This window comes from Chiloscyllium plagiosum, unplaced genomic scaffold (genome assembly GCF_037043375.1).
Source record: "Chiloscyllium plagiosum isolate Xiang-an unplaced genomic scaffold, Cpla_swu_hap1 HiC_scaffold_10, whole genome shotgun sequence".
NCBI lineage: Eukaryota > Metazoa > Chordata > Chondrichthyes > Orectolobiformes > Hemiscylliidae > Chiloscyllium > Chiloscyllium plagiosum.
Genome location: NW_028270148.1, coordinates 28,864,511 through 28,891,646, shown reverse-complemented (window position 1 = coordinate 28,891,646; position 27,136 = coordinate 28,864,511). Strand labels below are relative to the sequence as shown.

At 39.9% G+C, this 27,136-nt stretch overlaps 1 protein-coding gene across 1 annotated transcript in view; it reads right to left on the bottom strand.

Annotated features, from left to right (window-relative positions):
• Window positions 1-457: 457 nt before the first annotated feature.
• The window catches only part of fmn2b (formin 2b), a 479,925-nt gene continuing 453,246 nt past the window's right edge, over window positions 458-27,136 (bottom strand). Inside the window, exons 18-19 of the mRNA XM_087990994.1 lie at window positions 7,366-7,447; window positions 458-2,419 (exon numbers count right to left, since the gene is read on the bottom strand). Of these exons, the coding sequence (XP_087847120.1) occupies window positions 2,369-2,419; window positions 7,366-7,447 (133 nt within the window). The 3' untranslated portion in view covers window positions 458-2,368. The remainder of the gene's footprint in view (window positions 2,420-7,365; window positions 7,448-27,136) is intronic.

The window sequence follows — 27,136 nt, the reverse complement described above, 5'->3', positions numbered from 1 at the left end:
GGCAAGGTCTTGATTTGTATCTGGGAGATAGAGACATCAAGTTTACTAAGCACTGCATTTTCAGTTTTAGGTTGTCATGTTGCATAAAAGAAAATGTTGGGAAGAAAACAAAGGCTGTAGTGCAACCAATGGGTTTTTACTTTTACTTCACAAGCAGAAATGAAAAAAATCTATTCACGCTTGATTAAAGGAAAACATGCCTGAATAAAAAGCCCAGCAAATCCGATAGCATCTATGGAGAGTGAAACAGTTATCACTTAAATGACTGTTTGGAATTTTATCAGTTACAGGTAGTTCTCCTATAATGCCTCAGTTGCATTCCAGTGAAATCTCCTTAACAGAAAAGTACTTCATAGAAATATGGGGCCTCTGGGAAAAGTGGGGTTTGGTGCAGACTAGCAAAAGAAAATACTCACGATTGCTCAAAAATCACCCAAAAGCCCAACACAAAGAAGGTTTAAGTTATATTTATTAACAAAACAAAAGTAAATTTAACACATTACATTGAAAAAAATATTGTTATCGCAGGGACAGAGAGTCATCATCACCACCACCTTCAGTTGTAGCTGCTATTGCAGAAGTGGATGGTTATGGTCGATGCTTGGGGGTTGGTTTAGATTGTGCGATATGCAGGTACAAGAACAAATTAGAAAGGCAAATGGTATGCATAAGAGTAATGCAGTCCTGCAGGAGACATACAGGGCTTATACAAGAATACTCATGTCTCTGAGGGACAACAATGAACATTCATGAGTTTAATTTTTGAGATGAAGCTGCTCAATGTACTGTACCTCTCTCACCCTGCTGGCAGCTGACATGGGCACATGTGCAGAACAAAGCATGCGAAACAATCCCCACTGGAATTGTGCTATTGCGAACAGAGATAAGCGCTCTTGAAAAAAACCATTCCTTAATTCTTCAGTGACATTAAAGCCAAATCATACTGCCGGAACACACTTTATATGAGAATTACCTGCAATACAGATTTGCATCATCTGCAGTAAAGGTAGTTACCATAGTCTTACCAGATCTTGAGCTGCTCTCTCATTATAGAGTAATGACTGATAATCATTTAACTTGATAGTCAACACGTTGCAGGTGAGGGGAGAAGTTGTGATGAAGGGTTCTTTGTGGTAAGTGAACCCACTCTGTTGGCATCACTCTATACCACTCTGCCATCCAGCTAAACTGAGCTAAATGACCCTGATCAGCCACAGTATTTTGTATTTTTTCCAAGTGAAACATTACTCTTGCATTTAATAAGTAGAGCACAACACAGTTAAATATTCCATGAAAAACACGAGTATTAGTCAAATTTTATTTATCTGAAAAAACCTACAGTACATTTTATATAAATTAACAGTTGTGGAAAGAAACTCCAAATAGAAATACTAAATACAGTATTGCACTTGGCGATTTTAACAGACTATTGTCAACTTACAGCATTATACAAATATAAGTTATCCTGACACAATAGAATCTAAAGTCGACATGCTGTTATATACCTACATTTAAATAATTTAATATCTTGTCTTATGAACAGCAGTAAGACACCAAATTTACATTAAAAACACAAAAAACTATGAGGTGTACAGATAAATGTTATTATAATAGCTTTAGAACTTAATCCTAGTAAAAGCTGAACAGTAGTGCATTTCAGTGCCAAAATCACCCCCAGCAGACAAAGCTCCACCTTAATATTAGGAAATGTCTACCACAGGCAACCTGTAATCTCCTTCACAGCTCATCCTAACCAAATTCAAAATATTTGCAACTTTTAATTGAGTTGATTATCCCTTCACGATGAAATTTGCCCATGCTTATACCTTGTTGAGTACAGCAAGTCAGGGGTTATAAAGTATTATTTAAGAAAATAACTGTTCTATTTCTCATGCATTGTTCATGTTTATCCATTTGGACAAAAATTCAGAATCTGTCCAAACGATTACATTAATTCTGTTCTGGAATATAGATATATATATATATATTTGATGTAAAATACACATTACCAGTGGAAGGATCAAACAACTTCAACCACTGATTGCGTTGTCCTCATCAACAAGTCATCAGCTCATTAGCTACTGATTAAAGACCTGAAAATCCCAGCATCCCCTCAGGTCCGAAGTTTGCTCTGAAACACTTCCCAGAAGATTTTGCTTCTCTATTGAGCATGCAGTCAGTGAATGAGATGCCCTTTAAATAACAGATGTAAAGAGTAGTACAGTAATATGGCTGAACATCATCAATAAAATTGTAAGTTATAACATCTCCTCTATGTAATGGACATAAAAGAGTGTGATATGTGCTGTTACATGGATACAAACAGAAAAGTTGAAGGGAAAGCTGTTACGTATCTACTCTTTAATTTCTAAGGATAAGTTTCATTAACGCGCTTGTCTTTCATGGTCACTTTTGCTTTCTGTAAAAGAAAAATAGAAGTGGTTAAAATTTGCATGTTATATCATAACTCATTTACACAAATACAAACACAAATTCAACCAAGATGAATCGATAGAAGGCGAACTATATATTTTGACACATTTTCACAAGGAACCCAATGCCACTTTATATATTGCATACTCTTGAAGTCCTTCTGTCTGAAAACAGCAGGGGACTCTCCAGAACTATTGGCTAAAGTCATAAAGGTAGAAGGCGGCTAAAAGTATAGAATTATAAAGCATAATTTTTCATTTAGCGACATAAGGAAATAGCAGGATAGAAGAATTTTAGTTTTAAAAAAAAAGGCTGATCTCTGATATCTAGTAGGAGTGACTGATCTTCCAAGGGTGGGATACAGACCTTCTGTTTCTTATAATGTATGTATATTTGCCACCTTGTTTAACATCTGGAAGACACATTATAAAAAATTCCTTTTGCCTCGGCAATGAAGGAAAGTAATCCTTACGAGCATCTTTCCTACAGCCTTTGAGGACACTGAAAGGAATAAAGTAAAACCAAGAAGAAATAGTTGAAAACTCTCTTGCAGCATTTCTATTAATTGATCCTATTGCTGGGCTAGTGATATGAAGAGTATGAATGAATGCTTTTCTTTTTTTCACAACTATGTACTTGATGAATAATAGCCATACTCTTCAGAGCTACAGAATTATTGTGTTTATAACTACTAACAATATGGGCTTATTCTACTACATGTTGGAGGATATTTGACTAGAAACATTAGGTAAATAAAAAACAATGAGTAAAATTTTCTACAACACTGGGTCCACTGGTATAGTTGAAACAGAGGAATACATTTCAGGGCCAAATGTTTAAAGCACAGAATTATACTATAACATAAAATAAGAATGGGTTAATTAAAACACAAAACAATCTGAGGAAGAAAAAAAGCTCAATTTTTGGACACTGTACCTCTATGGTGAAATCTAAGTCAAGATCCTGAGGCATATTATTACTGCTTCTCAGTTATTTGCTTTTACTTTAATTGAATAATTGCACATTTCATTTGAGATACAATGCTTTTTACAATAACAGCTTAAAAGAAAGTAAGTTTGTAAACAAAGTTCTCCTGAATTTAACTTTACTTTGAATTCAAAGGACTGGTGAAGTCCACCAAAGTAAATCTCTTATGTACTTCTATTTTTCAAACCTGTGCAACACTACTTTGCTGTTTGAGCTTTGCTTGTTTTACTGAAGATTTTTTTATTCACTCATACGACATGGAGGATGCTGGCTGGCCAGCATTTATTGCCCATCCATAGCTACCCTAGAACTGAATGGTTTACTAGGGCAGATTTCCTTTCCTGAAGGATGTTAGTGAGCCAGATGGGTCTTTTTGACAATCGGCAATGGTTTCATGGTCATCAGCAGCTTTTTATTTCAACATAAATTTTTTTCTAATTGAATTCAAATTCCACCATCCATGTGGTCCCCAGATAATAGTTGAACTTTGGATTAATAGTCTGGTGATATTATTACAGGTAGACAATCCTTTATCCGAAATCCGAACTATTTTCATGAAGTTTTTTTCTCATTAACAAGATTGTTTGGAATGCAAACTGTTAACCTAACTCCACACCCACTCAATCCGCAGCACTCAGATGTGACATGGGGTCGTGACCCAGGCAGGCGTCAATTCTGTCTCAGGGCCCGTAGTACTCACGGATGCGTTTGCTGTTCATTAAGATTTTTAATGAAATTTCACCATTAAACTGTCACTTACTCCGAAATTCGAAGAATCCTGAATTCCGAAAACCAGCTGGTACCGAGGGTGTCGGATAAAGGATTGTATATCTGTACTAGGCCTTTGCCATCCCATTTTCCACTCTTATTGCAGATTATTGAAAGGAAACACATTCCTTAAAAGCACAAGAGTATTCTCAGGTTCAATTGAAAGTTTGATTCAGTGAACGCGCTATAAAGTCAGTATCATGTTGCCACATGCCTCGACATCATTATTTTAAAGGGTGAAATCTAGCTCAAGTACAAGATGGTGCCAGTGACTTCCACTGTCGTTTGGAACAATAATAATCATCTTCCAACTGCTTCTTTCACAAGCAACAATAGATCAGGGAAGAATTGGCAGGAAAGTCTGAAGTGTCATCATTGATAAGTCAATTCCCTTCATCATTCAAGGTTTCCCTTAACACTGATATCATCACTAAAATAGCATGAGCCGCTCAGAGATTATGGATCAATACCTTGCTTTGAAAAAACTTTTTGCTTCTGTCTTGACACTGACTGAATTGACAAGTGCACTTTGACAAAATTGAAGAAACTGAGCTGGGACATGCTCACCATTTTTGAGTGGAGAGGAAAATGATTTCAAAGATGACAATGTACGTTCTGGTATTTGCCTGAATCGAGTGCAGATGTCTTATTCCAATTGGATAAAGTAGTGATCCTACACTCATTGCAGGCCCTAAGCCCCACATCTAATTTCCCATTTGAGACTTCAACTGGCATTTTCAGACACTTGACCAGGATGAACACCTTACTTAGTGACGGCCAAAGGCCATATCAAATTATCTCAGGAGACAGCCTACTGGTACTATCACTAGACTATTAATCCAGAGACCCAAGTAATGTTCTGTGAACCCAAGTTTGAATCCTGCCATGGCAGATAACGGAATTTGAATGCAATAAAGCGAAACTGCAATTAAGAATCTATTGATGACCACGAAACCAACATTGATTGTCAGACATCCCATCTGGCTCACTCATATCCTTCAGAGAAGGAAATCCATTCATTCTCACCCATCTAGCCTACATGTGACTCCAGACCCACAACAATGCGGTTTACTCTCAATCACCCTCTGAAATGGCCTAGCAATCTTCTCAGTTGTACCAATCACTACAACGTCAATGAAATGAATCCAGGTGGATCACCTGGCATCGACCAAGGCACTGGAAAAGACAATGTGGAAAATTGCCCAAGTATGCCCTGGACATAAAAAGCAAGACAAACCTAACTGGCCAATTTCCACCCAGTCAGTATACTGTCGATCATCAGTAAGGTGATGGAAAATGTCGCCAATAGTGCTATCAAGGCAGCACTCATCAATAACTGCTTAGTGATGCCCACATTCCGAGTGTGTCTAGTTTTGGTCCCCACACCTCAGGAAGGACATACTGGCACTGGAGCGTGTCCAGCGGAGATTCACACGGATGATCCCTGGAATGGTAGGTCTAACATATGAGGAACGGCTGAGGATCCTGGGATTGTATTCATTGGAGTTTAGAAGATTAAGGGGAGATCTAACAGAAACTTACAAGATAATACATGGCTTGGAGAGGGTGCATGCTAGGAAATTGTTTCCGTTAGGCGAGGAGACTAGGACCCGTGGACACAGCCTTAGAATTAGAGGGGGTAAATTCAGAACAGAAATGTGGAGACATTTCTTCAGCCAGAGAGTGGTGGGCCACAGAGTGCAGTGGAGGCTGGGACACTAAATGTCTTCAAGGCAGAAATTGATAAATTCTTGATGTCACAAGGAATTAAGGGCTACGGGGAGAATGCGGGAAAGTGGAGTTGAAATGCCCATCAGCCATGATTGAATGGCGGAGTGGACTTGATGGGCCGAATGGCCTTACTTCCGCTCCTATGTCTTATGCTCTTATGGTCTTAACACAGGAAGCCATTATAATCCTGACATGACAGCAATTTCAGGCTGTCTACTTGGAGTATACTTCTCAACACATTGTTGTGATGGTGGCAACTTTTCATTCTGGGCCTCTTCATTCCCATATGTTGATCATAAACTTTGTTAAATTGAACCTGCTAATGCATTTGGCCCCAAGGTTTCATTGACCTGCATCTCAAATAACTCCAGGACCTGTATGCTGTGCTGTACAGGACTTAACTATAGTTGGCAAGGTGATGTGATTTGCACTTTAACTTTTCATTAACATGTGAACTAAACACAGCTTCCTATTATTAATATGTTGGAGCTTCAGTGGGTTTTTTTTGAAAAAGTATGATTATTCTAATGGAATACAAAACCACATTGATAATTTCCATTTTCCAAAGCACAAAAATGCATTTCTGTTGTAGCTTTCACAAGATCAGTGCAACCCAAAGCACTTTACAACCATGAAGTGTTGGCAATAGAGTCTTCCAGATAGCTTGTTTCTTAGTAATTCTGAATGAAGGTTAAATATTGGCCAGATCATCAAGCAGAATGCTCGTGTTCTTCTTTGTAATAACTTTACATCTGCCAAAAAGAGCAGAAAGGCCTCACTTTAACAATCAGCCGAAAATAACACAGAGTGTAGCTCTCCTTCAGTGGCAATGGCCCACTGGTATATCGCGAGACTATTAATCCAAAAATCCCGGAACGCTCTGGGGACATGGGTTCAAATTGCGGCATGGAAGATGGTGGAATTTAAATTCAACAAAAATTTGGCATTAAGGGTCTAATGATGACCAGTGTTGATGGATGCAAAAAACTAAATTTCTGGTTCACTATTGCCCTTTAGGGAAGTCAACTGTTGTCCTCACCTGGCCTGGCTGACATGTGTCTCCAGACTCACAGCCATGTCGTTGACTCCTAACTGCCCTCTGGACAATAAATGTCAGCTTAGCAAGTGATGCCCACATCCTGTGAAATAATATGTGGTCATGTCTTCAGATTGTGACCTGACTCAACAACCCATGACTGAAAAGGGAACGGTACTACCAACTGAGCCATGTTCAACCCTGCACGAAAATGCAGCATTTTCTTTCAGCTTCTAAAATAGTTTCCCATGAGTTCTTTCAACACAGTCATGGCCAACATAAAGTTCTTCTTTCTGAGGCCAGAGTTAATAATTCAGAGAAAAGAAAAGTTGTCGCATGAGTCAAGTAGATGGTAAACCTAATCATCCCAGAAGGCTTGGAGTTCATCATTTTGCAAGACATCAACTCACCATCCCAGTTTTGACTTTTTCCTTGACAGAGTAAGACCTTTCTTTCTTTTGACTATGTACATGTGCTTCTGCTTCTTTGATCCTACAAAGAAAACAAACCAAAAGCAGTTATTCTGCAGATGTGCAGTCCATTGTGAAATGGCTATAATAAACAAGTAGGCAAACACAATGTGATCATGGCAACGCTGACCTAAAAATGCAGATCAGAAATCTGGATAATAAAATGCACACAGCAACTTTGAACAAAAGTGGCTGTCCATGGAAAAAATGATTGTTTCCAAAGCACCAACACTATCATCTCTATATGTGACAGCAGATGGGGCCAATAAAACTTAGCTCGAATAAGGACCAAGTAGTAGGAAAATGGGCAGTTCTGTATAAAATGAAGGCTTAAAAGTGATGGCAGAGAATATTGGGAACAATTTAAGAGCTACATAAAATTTTGAAACTCAAAAGTTTAATTAGCTTGTTCACCATGAAGTTGCTTACAAGTAATTAACAATAAGTAGAATATTATATTACTCAGAAAGAGAGTTGCATTTGCCTAATAGAGCTAAGGTAACTGCTTGGTTTTCAATACAATTTGCACTATAAACATCATTGTTGACTGATTTACTGTACATACCATTGTGGAAAGATATTGATTGGCACGTGGAGTGCTTTGAAGTATTCGGGTACACGTCACGTACAAAACTGACTTTCTCCATTTGTAATGTTAAATGTCAAACATTTGGCAACATTTGCAGAAACAAATCAATTCACTGTGTTCTTGGACTAAACTAAAAAAAAGCTTCAACTGTGATGGATTTTTAGCAGCATTGAACTCTTCCCTCAGAGTTGAAGTTAATGCAAAAGGAATGTTTCAGGGTGGCTTTAAAAAGTTTATCAAAAATGTACACATTTTACAAATTGTATCTTCAGGCTAAAACAGTAAAGATGTTTCTTTCATGTAAATGTTGGATCATTTGGTTGGAGATTTAAGCTATCTAACTTCAGACTTTAGGAACACACTTCAAATTAATTTTCTGCAAAGTTAGGCTGCTTTTTCACATTTTTTTGCCGCAGTAGATGGGTTGGGGAATGTATTGAAGATTAGAAACTCTAAGGAAAGATCTGGTGCTCATTTCAAATCGTTGTCACTTTTACTACTGCCCTTAGTCTGTAGCAATGATATTAGACAACCATTAGATTGTTCTTCCAGCTTCACCTTTTCCCCCACTACTAATGAAGGCAGTTGAGGAGCAGATGGTATCATAAGCACGAGCTAAGGTTTGAGCATCAGTGTGTTGAGAAAGTAACCCATGCTTTGCAGGTCAAAGGAGTCTCTTGCTTAGAGTGTTAGAAGCTAATCCGGCAGCAAGGAGAAAACAGGACAAAAAAAATTCTCTTGCTGTGAGTTTTGCCAGTCAATCACCAAAGGATAAACGAGATATGGAGTTGACCTAAACTATAAAGACCAAGAATCCTGAAACTGACTGTTCAACCAACAACGAATGATAATCTACTCTTCACGAACCACCCAGTGACAATAAAATTACTCTTGTTAACTCAAGAAAACATGGGTAAATCATCTCCTTTTAAAACATACATGCCTTTGGGAGAAAGGCATCAAGGGAGGGATCTATTATTAAAGAAAACAATCTTGTTGAAAGGGGAAGGGTGAAAAGGAGAGGGAGCGCTTTCATCCTTCCAGACGCGTGGGCTTAATAATTAGGGTATCTATCTGGAACTACAATAAGGAGAGAAATTTTGCCCAGTGTCTGGTTGCAACACTTGCAACAATAAATGTGGACAATGTGAATTTTGGATAAAGTCAGTAATAGTGCTTCAAGCTTAAAATACAAATCAGATAGAGTGTCATAGAGATGTACAGCATGAAACAGATCCTTTGATCTAACTCATCCATGCTGACCAGTTATCCTAAATTAATCTAGTCCCATTTGCCAGCATTTGGCTCATATCCCTCCAAATCCTTCCTTTTATTACACCCACCTGGATGCCTTTTAAATGTACTAGCCTCCATCACTGCCTCTGATGGTTCATTCCATACATACACCACCCTCTGCATGAAAAAGTTGCCCTTTTAGGTTCCTTTTAAATCTTTTCTCTCTCACTTATACCTACACCCTCTATTCAGGACTCCCCTACACTGGGGGAAAAGGCCTTGACTATTCAGCCTATCCATGCCACTCATGATTTTATAAACTTCTATAAGGCCACCCCTCAGCCTCCAATGTTCAGAGAAAATAGCCCCAGCCTAATCAGCCTCTCCCTGCAGCTCAAATCCTCCAACCCAGCAACACCCTTGTAAATCTTTTCTGAACTCTTTCAAGTTTCATAACATCCTTCCTATAGCAATGAGACCAGAATGGAATGCAGTATTCCAAAAGTGGCCTAACCAATGTCCTGTACACACAACATGACCTCCCAACTCCTATACTCAATTCCCACTGCCCGAACGTCCTCGATTTATGTCCAGCAACAACTTCCAGAAGCAGTGATTGGCATGTGCAGAGCTTCCCAGTGGTTGACCAGCGTAGAGGGAATGTTGATGGCAAGTCACTTTCTTGACATTTTGTCATCCTTGGGATGTAAGGAGATGTTCACTGTTGTTAGGAAGGGGGTTCCAGAATTTTGACTCAAGGAACAAATGGCAATGGAGAACATAGTTCCAAGTCAGAAAGGAGTGTTGTTTGCAGCAAACATGCAGGTGGTTTTGTTCCACGTATCTCTGGCCCTCGTTGTTTGAGATGGTTGAGGTCCTGGGTTTGGAAGCTGCTCTCAGAAGATCTTTGGTGATTGAATCTTATAGATGGTACACACTGTTGCCAGAGTGCTGTAATCATGGTGTGAATGAATGTGGAAGATGGTGAATAGGGTATCAATCGAGCAGGCTAATTTTTACTGGATGGTGACAAGTTTCTTGACAGCTGTTGGAACTGCACCATCAAGGGAGGCAGGGAGTCTTCCAAAACATACCTGTGCCTTGTAAATGCTGGACAGACTTTGGGGAGTCCTGAAATGAGTTACTTAGTGCAGAATTCAATTGTTCGATGTGCAACTAAACCAAGAACTGCACCCCCTCATGTGATAGCTTTACTGTCATTGCTCTCTTCAGTATACAGAGCATGCTTGGTCTTATGGGCTAGAAAAAAAAACCCCGGTCAAACTATAAGCTCTTGTATTGAACAAGTAAAAGTTGAAGGCATGTTAGCAACTAGATAGAGATTACATTTGTATGTTAGAGTTAGAGGAGGAAATGATAGGCTCTCTCTCCCTCAAGATCCTCAGCTGTTTCCCACACAAAGTGCATGTGACATCACAGTGAGTGGTGCTTACGGTCTCATTTTGCATTAACCCTTTCAGACCCAGATACAAAGATGTTCCAGTGTGCTTCACAATTCTTCTCTCGCAGGCTTAATCCTGACTATATCATCGAACCTATCGATGAGGGTGGTGCAGTTGTAGTCCGGTGGACCACTTGATCAATTTCTCCTTTAACTCATCCCAGTTTCTCCAAGCTAAAGGTGTGGCTGTGTTTATCTGCATGGGCTGAAAAATGTGTTGCTGGAAAAGCACAGCAGGTCAGGCAGCATCCAAGGAGCAGGAGAATCGATGTTTCAGGCAAAAGTCCTTCTTCAGGAATGAATATTCCTGATGAAGGGCTTATGCCTGAAACGTCGATTCTCCTGCTCCTTGAATGCTGCCTGACCTGCTGCGCTTTTCCAGCAACACATTTTTCAGCTCTGATCTCCAGCATCTGCAATCCTCACTTTCTTTCTTTTATCTGCATGGGCCCCAGCTAAGTCTGTCTCAATGTGGGGTAGGCGAGACATTTCCCAGCATCAATCCTTCTCTGATACATCAATTATGTCATTGACGCTTTAATCTGGAATTAGGGTTAAAAAAATCATCAGTTTTGCTTTCAATTTCCAGCCTTCTCTCACATTCATTGGGACTAGCTACAGGCTCTTTCCTTACTTGCCTTCACGATTCCTAATTCTGGGCACAGGCTGTCTGTTAATAGACACTACAAACCCATCAACTCCCACAGCTGCTCCTCCTCTCGATGACACTTCCTCACACTCTACTTCCTGCAAGGACTCCATCCCAATCTTCCCAATTTCTCCATTTCGATCACACCTATTCTGATGATGCCATCTTCTGCCAAAGTGTCTCTGATAATGTCCTCCTTTTTCTCCAACTGAGAATCATAGGGCCCTCAATCATGTTTGACCCATTTCTGGCACTTCCTTTTCCTTCCAGAACAAAAGGGTGCATTCCTCATTTTCTAACCCACTAGTTTTCATACTCAAAGGATTATCTTCCATTATTTCAGCCACCTCTAGCACAATGCCACGACCAAATGTATCTCACCTCCCCCTTAAATGTCAGCACTCCATATGAGCCGGTCCCTTCACAAAACTTATTCCACTCCTCCTTCACTCCTAACACATTTCACACCCCATGGCATATACTCATGCAACTGCATAAGGTTTAACACTTGCCCATTGTCTCCTCCCTCCTCTCTGTCCAAGGCCCACACCATACCTTCAAGGTGAAGCAACAGCTCACTTGAGTAATTCTTTCAACCTAATTCATTGTATGCACTGCTCACAATGCATTCAATTTGATGGTGACAAGACCAAATGCAGAGTGGGTGACTACTTTGCTGAACACCTCCAACTCTGTCCACTTGTTTGCCATTTCACTAAACCGTCTAGCTCCCATGCTAACATTCCCAGGCTGGCCCTGCTACAGCGATCCAACAAAGCTTGTCGCAAGCTGGAGAATCAACTCCTCAATTTCTGCTCAAGCACTTTACAGTTCTAAAGCTTAATACTGAGCTCCACAACTTCACAGCCTGACCTCTATCCTCCATTTTAATTAAACAACCATCCGTGTCTTGTTCACCATACTTTCATGAGAATGGGCGCAGTTGTTTCTTCACATTTATCATTTACACCCATTTGTTTTTTTAATAAAGGAATTATGGAGAAACTAAATCACTTTTCCTTTGCTCTGGACACCTTTATAATCTGTTGCAGTTACTCCTTGTATGTCAACAGCATAGAAAACACCACTTCCCAGCCCCTTTCAGTTCTAAAGCTCAGTCATACTGGAGCCAAGACATCAATTCTGTTTCTCTCTGTCTCTCCAGTTGCTGCCAGACCCGCTGAACTTCTCCAGCATGATGTCATTTCACAATTATTGTGACAGTAAATTTACAATAACATAATTGAACATTTGACATAACTTCCTGTTGATTTTCAAGTACAAAATGAGCCTTCAAGTGCCAACTGCTTTCAGGAAACTGTCAAACTAAGTTCCTATAAACCCCATCAGCTTATTTCCTCAGTCGATACTTTAATAGCATGCATTATAAGCATTGTGTCTGAACAATTAGAGTTGTAGCATAATGAACAATCTCTGCTCATTAATGTTTAATCAGAATTATAACTTCGGGGTATGTGGTGAGTGACACTGAAAATCTGAGAAAATGCTCTCTTGCAAAACTTTGAGCATATTCTGAGACAATTACATTTCCAACTCGCACAAATCTGCTCCAAATGACTCCATCTTTCATTGGTCCGGGGAATGGGGACAGAATAGCATCAGGAGCTTATTTCTTTATTATTAGATCCTTAGTACTTATCACTCAGATCCTCTTTTTCACCAGCGTGAGAAAGATTTGGACAAAGGCCAAGTATTCGCTCCATCTGGAACTCCTTGGCTTCACCTGTGTTTTTCCTTTTCTCTCTTTTTAGCAATCCCGGAGCTGTGCAAGGGAAAGTGTGTCCTGGAGATCTATGAGAGGAAAAGTGAGTCTCAGAGCACTGCAAGTTGGTGCACCTAAGTGCTGGTGCAGGGAGGATTGCAGGCTTGGAGCAGAGCAGGACTGTTTTTGGACTGGAGTCTGGTGCAGGCAGTCACACCACATGCTCACAGATCTCCTGCAATGTAAATTCAATCTGAAATGCTTTACCGGACTGTAATATTAATCCTTTAACTATGTTATAACTACCTTACTTCTAATTTATTTAAACACTAAGTAACGCTAGTAATTTTCCTTTTATTCCTCTTTTTATCCAAGATTTGTACCTAGGTACTTGTACCTAAGATGGCAACATTAGAGGCAGCCATTGTAAAATCTTTTGACTGTACTGGAATATATGACAATGAAGGATAATCTATTATATAAAGGACATAACTGCGGCAAACAAAATAGCATGATTGGTAATTTTGAGGGGGTGGAAGGAGAAATAGGATCACTAATTAACCTGCGATGTATTCTTCCTGTCCACAGGACTGATAAATTGTAGAAGAAAATACTAAAAAAAAGCATACAATCTGGTGTATATGAAACATGGAAAATTTACTCAGCACCATCGTGGTAATGAACATGGCTGCCAGGGATGGAGGGTGGCACCAAAGGCACAGTATCTGAATGTCATTATCCTGTCATTAAGACATGGAACCCCAGGTGGAATGAACAGGTACTGATTTCCAAGCTGTGCCTCAAAAGCTGCAGCTTAGGCCAGTGGAATGGCATCCTCTCCAAGAAGATGATGCCTAGCCATAACAAGGGTCGGGATGACATTCCAGTAGCTTTAGTAGTCATCCTGACAAAAAGTGCTTAAGCTTCTGGTTCCTTTAAATATGTGACAAAAGAATGTATTCGAGTAAAAGGCTGTACAACTGAAATATAGAATGGCAGACAAGGAGCTTACAAGGAACAGAGGAAAATTCAGATGAGCACTAATCAGAGTAGTACTGATGAAATAATGATTAGATACGGTCCAGAGAGGAAAACGTCGAGAAACCAAAGCAGGCAGTCTATCTTTCCTGCACTGAGCTGGTGTGCAAGAAATGCAAAATTAACCTTCCTAAATATGGAACAAGAATTCAACTCTTGAATGCGAGGTCACATTTCGCATGAAAACAAAACTAAGCATCTTGTTCACCTTGCATTGAATGCGCATTTCAAGAAGTAGATTTTAGGAAGCCTGCTCGAGGAAGAGAGAAAGTTCGAGGTACAGAAAGGTGTAGGGAGGAAGTTTCATTCTTTAGTGCATGGGCTGTGCCGTTGTTAGCAATGAAAATGGAGGATGGTTGAGAGTGTAGAATTAAAGCAGCATTCAGAGGGATATAGAGCTGGAGGTGGCCTGCAGAGATAGACTGCGGAGAAGCAATGGAAGATTTTAATAAGAGTAAGAAATTTAAAACTGAGGCTGTGACAGACTGGGAACAGCTAGCACAAGAGTGAAGGATGAACTCGATTTGTTAAGAAGAAACGTCGTGAATGCATTGTGCAAAAACAGACCAGTAGGAATCTGAATTGCAAGTGCTTGTAGAGTCTTTTTCTTCCCAAGGCAGACCTGCAAGGAAGAGAGTAGTGAGAAATACAAAAAAGAAATCAGAGATGGTTGTCAGAGATTGCACAATTGACATAACTGGACTAGAAAACATCATGTCAGATGGCAACGTTGTAGGGAGCGGGGAGTGTGGAGCACAAAGACTGGCTGCAGTTCTATATGAAGTAGTAAAGGGAAGATAGGATGTTAAAAGAACTCCGAGATCATGAGGAATGCGATGAGAATACTCAAAGAGAAACTCAGCTGACAGTTATGTTTGAGGACAGAGGAAATGGTGGAGTCAAGACTGTCATCAAAAGAATGGCCAAAATCAAACTTCCTGAAGACAAAAAATCAAACCTATTTCTTCTGTTTGAGATACAAAGAAATTGCGACTGAACAAGTAATCAGGTTTTGACTGACCTGTTGAAGATGGAAGAATAGATTAATACATAACGATTCAAACAATTCTACAATTGACACTATGGTAGCCATCTGGCTTAAAAAGGTAAAAATATAGTTCAAGGAGGAAAGAAAAAGAAATGAGCAAAACGAGGAATAGATAACGTGAGAAAGGATTCATTGATATGAAAGGAGGAGAAAAGGTAGGGGGTAAAAAGGAAGGAGTGCCAAAGAGAGATCCAGGCAAAGAAAATGTGTTGGAAGAACCACCATTGCCCTCCCAAAAGGTGATGACATACAGTATATTTACAATCGGTTACTAATTCATGTCTTCTTGCCAAGTAGACACTGTACCAGATGACTAATTCAGAAATCACAAGTTCAAATTCCATTCTTATATTTTAAAAGGTATCAAATTTGTTAACAGGTCCCCTCGCAAGAGGTAAAACAACTGTACAGGGCATTAAATCATTTCAAGAATAAAACTCATTGGTCTCAATATTGACATTCACCCTTTAATACCTCACTGTTGCAAAACATCATTTAACTATTATAATTTTTATTGTCCTGAACATGAATTCGGGTATGCCATTACATTTTCTTAAATCATGTTATTCCTTATCAACAAGCCTCTTACCGCTATCTGGGGTTACTACTGACTAGAAACTGAAATGGACGAGCCATATAGGTTCTGTGGTTTCAACACCAGCTCAGAGACTAAGATCCTGCTGTGAGTAACTCACTTCTTGACTCTCCAGAACCTATTCACTACCTACGAGGCACAAGTCAAAAGTGTGATGGAATAATTCCCACTTGCCTTGAGTACAGTTCCGAAACAGTTAAATACTTTGAGTGTATTCAGGACAAAGCAGCCCATTGGAAATAAGGGTTACAGGGAAATAAGGGTTATAGGGTGGGGTGAATTTGTTGGGTTGAATGGCCTGTTTCCACTGTAGGGATTCTACGATTGGCACCACATCTACAAACATTCACTCCCTCCACCATCGACACTCAGTAGGAGCAGTGTGCACCATCTACAAGATACATTACAGAAATTTCCTAAGGCTCAGTAGACAGTGCCTTCCAAAGCCACAAGACTATCATCTAGAATAATAAGATCAGCATGTCACACCACCATCTGCAAGTTTGCCTGCAAGTCACTTTCAAACCTGACTTGGAAACGTGCCACCATTCCTCCAGTGTTGCTGGATCAAACTCCTGGAACTTCCTCCCTAATATCATTATGGTTGTACCTACAGCAAATGGAATGCAGTTGCTCAAGAACGCATCTCACTATTACCTCCTCAAGGGCAACTAGGGCAGTACAATAAATACTGGCTCAGTCAGCAAAGCCCACATCTGATGACTGATCAAAAAAGGCAAATGCAAGTTAAAATGCCATGTGAACTTGCCATGCTTTCATTTTAGCCAGATGTGACGAAAAAAAGAAATCTAATTTGTGAAATGCAACTGGTTTTTCATTTACACCCATGTCAGCTGATTGTAGTTAACTTTCTACTCTCTAGGAAAGCAACCTTTCAGTCCTCTTCTTCAATTTTAGTTTCTGATATATTCGTCCTGACTTTGCCCAGCTTTCTATGATGCATGCCATTAAACATCATTGCCTTTTGCACTTTCTCAACATGTTTTTCACTTTTAAGTTGAAAAACTTAATCATTCAACCCAAGTACAGTACAAGAGAAAACAAAAGTCTCTTCTGGCAACAGCCTGATTACTGCCTTGTTCCCTGTGGATATGGCGTGCACAAGTGAACTCCGTGGTAATGCCAGTGGAGAACATCTGTACACATTAAATGCCAATCTGCCACAAGCTGTTAAACAGAATGTTTTTCAGAGCCAGACAAGCTCTTTCATCTGAATTAAAAAAAAGGCCACGGGGACACAATGTTAAATACTATAAAAGAATATCCCACCCAACAATCCCCAGCACTCCCTGACATTCTTCATCAAACTGCATCGGTAAAAGGATGGAATTATTGATTACACCTAGAAAGAGTTTGAATTAGGTTTTATTGTCAAGTGCACACAAGTTCAGAAGTACAGGAGTACAGTGAAAGTTTACAATGTCACCACAGGCAGACTTTAACCTCACACCTTTAATGAGCTGAGATGGCACCTTTTGTTGTAAAACTTTAAGTTACCTTGAAAATGAGACTTAAAAGTAGTTCTGGGATTTACATATTAAAGAAACAAAACCAGCAAACCCATTCTAAAAGATGAAAGACTATAGATTTGGTCAATATATCATTTCAGCTACATGACACTGTAATCCTTTGCTGTAAATTCTGCATCTTATGGTCCTGCCTCACAACGACCTGACGAAGAAGCAGCACTTCCAAAGCTAGTGCTTTCAATTAAACCTGTTGGACTATAACCTGGTGTTGTGTGATTTTTAAACTTTGTACACCCCAGTCCAACACTGACATCTCCAAATCATCATCTTATTGCTCAGCTTTGGGTTAATTTGAAGAACTGAAAATGTGTTGCTGGAAAAGCGCAGCAGGTCAGGCAGCATCCAGGGAACAGGAGAATCGACGTTTCGGGAATAAGCCCTTCTTCAGGAATGAGGAAAGTTTGTCCAGCAGGCTAAGATAAAAGGTAGGGAGGAGGGACTTGGGGGAGGGGCGTCGGAAATGTGATAGGTGGAAAGAGGTCAAGGTGAGGGTGATAGGTCAGACTGGGGTGGGGGTGGAGAGGTCAGGAAGAAGATTGCAGGTTAGGAAGGCGGTGCTGAATTCGATGGATTTGACTGAGACAAGGTGGGGGAGGGGGAATGAGGAAACTGGTGAAATCCGAGTTCATCCCTTGTGGTTGGAGGGTTCCTAGGCGGAAGATGAAGCGTTCTTCCTCCAGCCGTCGTTTTGTTGTGGTCTGGCGATGGAGGAGTCCAAAGGCCTGCATATCCTTGGTGGAGTGGGAGGGGGAGTTAAAGTGTTGAGCCACAGGGTGGTTGGGTTGGTTGGTCCGGGTGTCCCAGAGGTGTTCTCTGAAACGCTCCGCAAGTAGCCGGCCTGTCTCCCCAATATAGAGGAGGCCACATCGGGTGCAGAGGATGCAATAGAGGATGTGTGTGGAGGTGCAGGTGAATCTGTGGCGGATATGGAAGTTTCCTTTGGGGCCTTGGAGGGAGGTGAGGGGGATGGTGTGGGCACAAGTCTCCTTTGGGGCCTTAATTTGAAGAACTCTCTAGCAGTTGTTTAGATTCTGATCATGGTCTGAACTGGCTTCTTCCATAGTGTCACAGCATCCACGGACTAGCAGATAATCTGCCACATACTGTCAGCGTATACAGTTCTGGAGCAGTAGAAATGCCAAATGGCACGAGCAATCATATATATTTCCCATTGCAAATTGAGCCTAGAATGTTGCCAGAAAACAACATTCTTTTATCAATCTTCATTTACCAAAAAAGGTCTGAACTATTCTCGATGCCAGGATAGATACGGACAAGTTGTGGAAACTTTTCTTCAACAGTTATCATGGGGAGTGAGATCACTTAAAAGTTCTACAGAGATTGTTTTGATCTATGCACACTTTCAGCTTTCCTGGTTTCTTCACTGCTACCAATTCTGCTAACCCAGACTGCAGGAGTCACATTCTTTACTCCCTTCTTTTTTAACTTCTCTTTCTTGTCTTTCAGGCTGGATTGGAGAGTAGCTGGAATTCTCAGATGGAGAGATGCTGAAGTGAAGTGATCTCTCCCCCCCCCCCACCCACACACACACACACACTCATCTAGTATGAGATGCTGCTTACTGGGGAGGAATCCAATAGCTGTGCAAAAAATCTTTTACTGTTTTGAAAAATAATGGCTCAAACGGTAATGGCATGATGTCCTGCAAAATGTTGCACATCTCTTCTAGTAAATGTAAGGTTACCAGTCCATGTTTTAGACTTGTTTTAACAGAGACAAGTGGACATTACTTGATGTCAACTATCAGGAACTGCAGATTCCCTCTTCCCATTACAATGGGCTCACAACTTAGTTTTCCTTCTTAAAATGAGCAGTGTTATATCCTATTGCCCCAACTTTATCTGTGCTGGCTTCATTAGATTAGATTAGATTAGATTAGATTACTTACAGTGTGGAAACAGGCCCTTCGGCCCAACAAGTCCACACCGACGCGCTTGTTGGGTCATCATCATGATCTATTTACACAGGTCTGCAAAGCTCAGAATGTTGCCTGCAGCACCAGTGTCTACGTTGGCACTTCATGTTCACTTGATGCTCTCCTTCTGCAGTCATCATTCTAACAGTCACAAAAATATTTATCAACTCTCGACCCGATGTTAACATTATTTTGAAAAAAATTCATGTGTGTGTCGTGGGCATCACTGGCTGGCCAGCATTTACTGCCTATCCTTAGTTGGCCTTGAGAAGGTGGTAGCAAGTGGCCTTCTTGAACTGCAGTCCACCTGGATATAGGTAGATCGCAGCACATAAGTTACACTGATTAACTGCAGGACTGCAAGGTATATGTTCCCTTGAGTACAAACTAATTTGTTAGAATGATCATCTGACATCCATCTAGTGACAAACTTAACAGGATAAAAGCAAATTACTGCAGATGCTGGAATCTGAAACCAAAAGAGAAAATGCTGGAAAATCTCTGCAGGTCTGGCAGCATCTGTAAGGAGAGAAAAGAGCTGACGTTTCGAGTCTAACTGACCCTTTGTCAAAGCTTTGACCAGCTTTGACAAAGGGTCAGTTAGACTCGAAACGTCAGCTCTTTTATCCCCTTACAGATGCTGCCAGACCTGCTGAGATTTTCCAGCATTTTCTCTTTTGGTTACCAACTTAACAGGTTTTGTTTCTCCTTTCTCGCAAGCACTTTCATACAATAAGTGATTTAGCGCCATGCAGTTAAAAGTCTGCTTTCCCCACTCTAGGACTATATACTTTTCTTATATGGGATGTCCTCCACAATAGTTACATTTTCTCCTATGGCTTTGATCTTTTTCTGACTGCTCTGCTAATATTCCTTAATTTGTTTTGAGTTGAGCTGTTACACATGGACGGTTGATGGATCAAAATAGGTCTTCAAAGCTTTCAATATTTCTCCAGTCCAGCTTTTCTATTCCTTACTGCGGTTTAAAGGTGCAATAGGTATTAGCATTCTTTCCACAGTACTGATAGCACATTTGCTACTCTTCTGTGTTCAAGTTTTCTGCTCAGTTCTCAAGCATTCTCAACTTTGGTACCAACTCTGAAAGAAGCAATACTGTCTCATACAGTCATTCACCTCCACGGACTGAGACTGGAAATTTCAAAGCCATCCGGACTCCTCCAGTAACAGTAAGTTGCAGATTGCAGTTCTAAAGTATTCCTTGCTACTTCTAACATCAACAAGCTCTCTTACACCTTCCAAGATCCACACAATTTTTAACTGTCCACTTCTGACACCACCTTCCACGTGTGGGCTTTAATGGCTTCTCTAAGTAAACTAACACCAATGAAAACTGGTGTCATGACAGTCTGCAAAAATGCATCTTCCTCCACTGTGATGCTGTGAAATCTTGACACATGCTAAGATACAATACCCCATCCAGTGGCAGCCCACAAACGATTTGCTCAGCTATGTGTGTCAAGAGACTTTGACTGCGGTGGTTTAGTCGCAGGGGAAAGAATCTTACAATTTGGCAGAATTCAGATACTTATTCAAATCTCATACAATGTGACAGCCAGTTTTCCTATGAATGTAGATGACTCTCATCTTGCAAAGTATCACCATATATGGAAATGTGTCAAGGAATACAGGCTTTGGAAAGAAAGAATGCAGGCTCTTACTGTTAAGGTACACAGTGGAGATAAAGCTGGATAGCGTCTTATATACCTGAACTCTGAAAGACACCAGAACATTGAAATCACACAACTCCCATGAAAACAAGAGAAAAAAAAGATTTAGAAAGATCACAACACTTGACTTGTAAAACAGATATCAATAATGAGAAGTCAGTCATTCCTCCCTGGTCCTGTATTCTACGAAATTAACAGGATTCCAATTATTTTTCCCTGTTGCAGAGAGATATATATATATATATATATATCAATCATTCTCCCTAAGTTGCAACATTCCATATTTGCCAGTATTAAATCTAATTTGTCTGGCCAGCTGAAGAAACAATTAAAATCTTTTGCTGCATTTTGGATTTCTATTGGTCTCCCTAATGTAGTATCATAAAATTTCACATTTGACGGTGTAGATTATTTATTCAACTAAATAGTTTCCCATGAGAAGAGAGGCATCAGTCTGGAGTCTGGATAAAGGCTGTGATGTTTAGCTACTAATCTGGCTTGTCTAGTAAGATCACTGTTCAAGTACTCCCTTTTGGCAAGTAGCTACGTTATTGAGGTCAGAGATTAATTGCTGTTTGGTGAGAAAGTTCACAGGTCAGAAAACAAACGAGCTGGTCTTTGCTTCTCTTTTTTTAAGATTGCTTTTTCTACTCTGGCATGCAAGGTCCTTTGTTTGAGAAATGAGAAACAAAATGGTTCTAAGCAATTAGACAGAGTAGATGAAATCCAACAGCAATCCAAATCCTGACTCTATATAACATGAACACCAACTCCTACCCTCAACCAACACTGTAAACAGACTACAATCTAAGTATCATAGGGAACACTATTTATTGTATTAGAAACAGTGCAAAGGCAGCTCAGCATACCATGGTCCACGTGGTATGAAGGCTTGCCTTACGGGGAAATGGTTGAATGGGCTGGGTATGTATCAATTGGAGTTTAGAAGATTTAGAAGTTATTATATTGAAGAATGTAAGATCTGGAGAGCATTTTACAGTATGGATGCTGGGAAATTGCTTCCTCTTATGACAGAGATGATATATTGGGAGTCACAGTTTAAACATAAGCAATCTCCAGCTTAAGAAAGGTGGAGCATTATGTTTTGCTTTTTATAAGCAACATAAGAGCAGGCATGGGTCATTCAGCCCCTTGATATTAGCCTCACCAGTCTGGACCTTAAGGGGAAATGGTCACATAGTGGTTATATCACTCCAGAATCCTAGACAAATAATCTGAGGAAATTGGCTCGAATCATGTCGTCAAGGGAGAAAATGAAATTTTAATTCAATTTTTAAAAATAGTTATTGGTTACCAAATAAAGTTCACATGTGCCCCTCAGTGATGGAAATCCGGCATCCTTACCTGGTCTGGTCCAGGTGCAACTCCGGACTCACAGCAATATGGTTGGCTCTTAACTACCTTCTGAAATGGCTCAATAAGCCACTCAGCTCCAGGGCAATTAGGGATGGTCAATAAACACTCTCCCAGCAGTAATATTCATATCCCAAGGATGATTTTCAAAAATAAAGATGGCTGATCACCCCCCTCAAGACCATTGCTCTTGCCATACACCATTATGGCATTACTACCTGAAGCCTGTGGAGTACATTCACAACAAACATCTGTGTCTGAGCTTCCTGAGGCCACTCAGACAAAGAATACTATAGATTCACTATCCTGAGTGAACAAATGTTTCTTAGTTATCAGTCTATGGAATTACCTTCCTAAAGAAGAAGGGAGGCAGGCAATTTTTAAGCTCAAGTTTAACTGATTCAATTGTCAACCAAAATCTAAGGATACAAGGGGACAAATAGGAAAGTATAGTTGAGGCAAGGATTAGATTAACCGTGATCTTGTCAAATAATGGAACGGGCTCGAGGGATTGAATGGTCTATCTCTGCTAATAATCTGTTTGCTGGTATGTGCGCATGTTGGTATGCATGCATATCCATGCCATCTACTTTTTCTTTTGTAACATCATTCAATCTCATCCATCTCAGTTCACCTGTTACTTAATCCTGTGAAATATTGTACTATGATTCTCTTTACTAATTCACTCACAAATGTTCTATGTTTGCTACACTGCATTTACATTCATTCATGCCTAAAACAGCATTTTTGTAAGTTCATTTTACTCTTACAAGATAAATTAATTAAAACTTCCCTTCCTCGGCTGCCAACCCATTATTATTTCTTTACACCTTTCTATTCTTGTCGGCCCCATGCTGCAAGCAGTGTTTAGACCTGTTTGTGTGTCAAAGGTTATCCCTCACTAATATACTGTAACCTACTCAGAGCAATGCCACCCTATCTTTGTGTCTTCATAGTTTCAAGAAAGTTATGGAAAGATTATAAAATCAATTAGCTCGTTGTAACTGTCTCTTGGGACCTGAATAGGCTGCAGGACGTCAAGCACCGTTTCCTCCACCAGTATGTCCCTACAGTCTGCTGCTTTTTTATCTCTGAGATTTCATCATATATTACCTATTTCTATAACATTGTACTACCCATTCCTAGCTTTTATTTAGGACTATAATATTGTACTATCGTACAGATGTTTAGGGCCACTTCCTCCCCCTTTAAGAAACTTCCTATCAAAACAGCACTTCCATGAAATTGCATGAATGAATACATAGGAACTGTCAAAAACCAGCTGTAGTAGATGAAATCTCATGGCCCAACTGCAGGAGATCAGTTTAATATACTTTTATTTCATACACATGTAATTTCTCACTTATTTAGATCATATAAACAGTGTTTTTATTAATATTACTAACTTAAAAGACAAAAGGATTGACCCCTCTTAATCATATAAGCTCAGACTAGACAGACATTAGGAGTAACAGCCAGCATTTAGCAAGTGCTTAAACTATCACCTGCTTCCTCAGGACAGATGTCACACAAACTTGTGTACAATAGGTACAACTATGTGACACGACAGTGTTAAAATTTCAATCAATGTAAAAACTGTGCATAAGAGAGGCTACTGCAAAACTGTGCTTTGGATTCCATCGCCGACTCCTGTGGATGCTCAATAAAGAGACTATTTTCCCCCACTCACTGATTCCGGTTGCTATTGAACATGATCCCATAGACCTCATCAATATCTTTGTTACCTCTATTTCAACACTTTGTTGGTCAGACTCCAGCCTCTACCACCTACAAACTTACGTTCAGCTGTCGCCGGTTTTCAGGATGGTCTAACTGAGGTTTCAAAAATTAAGAAAACATAATCAATCATAAATCCTGTTATAACATGTGACAAAACCTTAGCATAAATGCTAACAATTTAGAGATGTTATTGAGCATTATTCTGATAGCTGAAGCACATCAATAGAATCCCTACTGTGCAGACAGAGGCCATTCGGTCCATCAAGTCCACACCAACCCTCCGAAGAGCACCCCACTTAGATCCATCCACTATCCTAGCCCTGAAACCCAGCATTTCCCATGGCTAATCCACCTAGCCTGCACATCCCTGGACACTGTGGGCAATTTAGCATGGCCAATTCACCCAACCTGCACATCTTTGGACTGTGGGAGGAAGCCAGAACACCAGGAGGAAATCCACATGCACATGGAGAGAATGTGCAAACTCCATACAGGCAGTTGAAGGTGGAAACAAACCCGAGTTCCTGGCGCTGTGAGGTATCAGTGCTAATCACAGAGCCACCGTGCTACCAATAGGGTTATGAAATTTCAAAAATAAATGATATTTTGAGTTTGTGTGTTTTATACAAAGAACTTACCTTTTCCTATGTGGGTACAGTACACTCCTTAAATCAGGAATGTTTAGGCACAGGTTGTCAAACTAATACAGAAACCTAACTACCTGAAAGTAGGCAGCAACAGTTGTGCTTTGACAGAAATCAACATTACCTAGCACATGGCAACATCATCGATGAGCTTTCACCGCCGTTCCAGGTGAGCGCATCTATTCAAAGGCAACAACTTGATGTGTTATGTGCAACGTAGGGAAATAATTAAATATTCCAATAATGGACAGTTTATTCATTTTAAACCCAAGATCAAATTTTTATGCAACATGCATACAGAAATGAGGAGGTAGAAAGAAGTCCAAAAGAGTTGAAAAAAAAATTGATTTTGCTTGACTATAAAAAGAGTGGACAGTCAAATATGATAATTGTTACATCAGATTTTAGTTATCATGTTGCTGTTTGTAGTCGAACAGTTGATCTGCAGATTCTTGGTATTGCAGATTTATTGAAATCACTTTGTTCAGGTTTGTGTCAAAAGTGGCTAGCTGGCAGCCCTCAGAGGTTTTCCCATTCTTTATGAGCAGGGATGTTTTAATGCGTGTTTGCAAAGTTGTAATCTTCATAGAACACTATTCTGTACACTTGGACAACAGGGCATTCAGAATAGAAGTTGGAAAGTTATGCCACTGTTGCACATGACATTGGTGAGGCTACACTTGGAGATGTGTTCAGTTTTGGTCATGTTGCTATAGGAAGAATGTTATTAAACTGGAAAGAGTGCAGAAGAAATTTACAAGGATGTTGCCAGAACTCAACAGTCTGAGCTATAGGGAGAGGTTGGACAAGCTAGGACACCTTTCTTTAGAGCATAGGAGAATAAGGAGGCATCTTACAGAAATGTTTAAGAACAGGAGTGGTATGGATAGGATGAATGCACTCAGTCTTTTTCCCAGGTTTGGGGAATTGAGGAGTAGAGGGCATCGGTTTAAAGGTTCGAGGGGAAAAAATAAAGGGAACCTGACGGGCAACTTTTTTTTTGTTTACACAGACACATATGGAATGAATTGCTGGCAGAAGTTATTGAGGCAGGTACATTAAAAAGATTTAAAAGGCATTTGGACAAATAGATGGATAGGAAAAGTTTAGAAGGATATGAGCCAAGTGCAGGGAAATGGTGTTAGCCGAGGTAGACATTTTGGTCAACATGGACCAGTTTGGGCCAAAGGGCTTGTCTCTCTGCTATCGGACTCTATGACTTTATAACAGGATACTAAGAGAGTATCAGGATTGATGCTCGATTTAATCTTGGTAATATTTGGAAGGGGTAAATGCAAACATGTCTCCCAAAGTGTCTACTCTTTACCATCATGTCTGCAGTCTGTGAGATTTCTCTCTTTGAAGCTTGTTTGAGACTATCCAAGATTCCCCTCGAGACAGCAAGTGGATTTATATCCAGTATCATTTGGTTATATCAGTCCTTTAATTTACAAAAAAATAATTTTAGGTGATCTGGGCTTATGATTCATAGTCAATACACCTTACCTTACTAGTTCAGTAAAGCAGTACTAGATCAAGTAAGCCTGACAAAAGATGATAATTTATGAAAAGCAGCAGTCCAACTCAAAAATAAAGTTATTCTGGGACTGCTTCTTATGATGCTATCCATCATGTGATTAATATATACACTAAGACAAATAACAATGAATAACCCTATCTCACTCTTTTCTTTTAAACATTGGATCGAGAACATAGATAAAATCCAAGATTAAAACATGTACCTTCATACCTTCCGGCTTCTTTATCAGGATTGTGTGAGGTATTTGGTAGAAAGCCATATAAAATTGATGAAAGCAATGCTAGCAGAGATTTTTCTGAACCTAACAATACTCTCCGATCCTGCATATGGCTACAATTGAGCCAATGTGATCCTCAAGATAAAGTTATCTGTTCTTTTCAGATCATTTTTCAGTCATCCAATAAGTCTGATATATCAAGGCTCAGTAACAGAATTAACTACTTGAAGAGTCATAAATATCTGCAAATTTTGTTTTTTCACTCCTTCATGGTCACACATGAATATCCCTTCTTATGGATAAGCCTGTTTAATTCAAATATTATGTGTACCTCAAAGAATTTTATTCTTTATCTTTAGAGATGTTTTTACTATTTTAGTAGAGATTTTACTATTAGCCAATGAGACAATGGGCCTTTCACTAAGCACTTGGAAAACTAAAATGTTTACCCATCCAGCTCCCACTGGATTTCAAACCTGAGACTGTCATGGGGAGCTGTGACCTCTCAATCCTTTGTGCTATGCTTTGGAGTTGGGCAATCTGCTACAGGTACCTCAAAGCACTGGATAAGTAACGCCAGCAGTGTTTGAGCAAGATCTTCCAAATCCTGTGGAGGGAAGGTCCAAAGCAGCTTTCTCTCCTAAACCAAGCTACCCAGCATAAAGCCAATAATCAATTGATA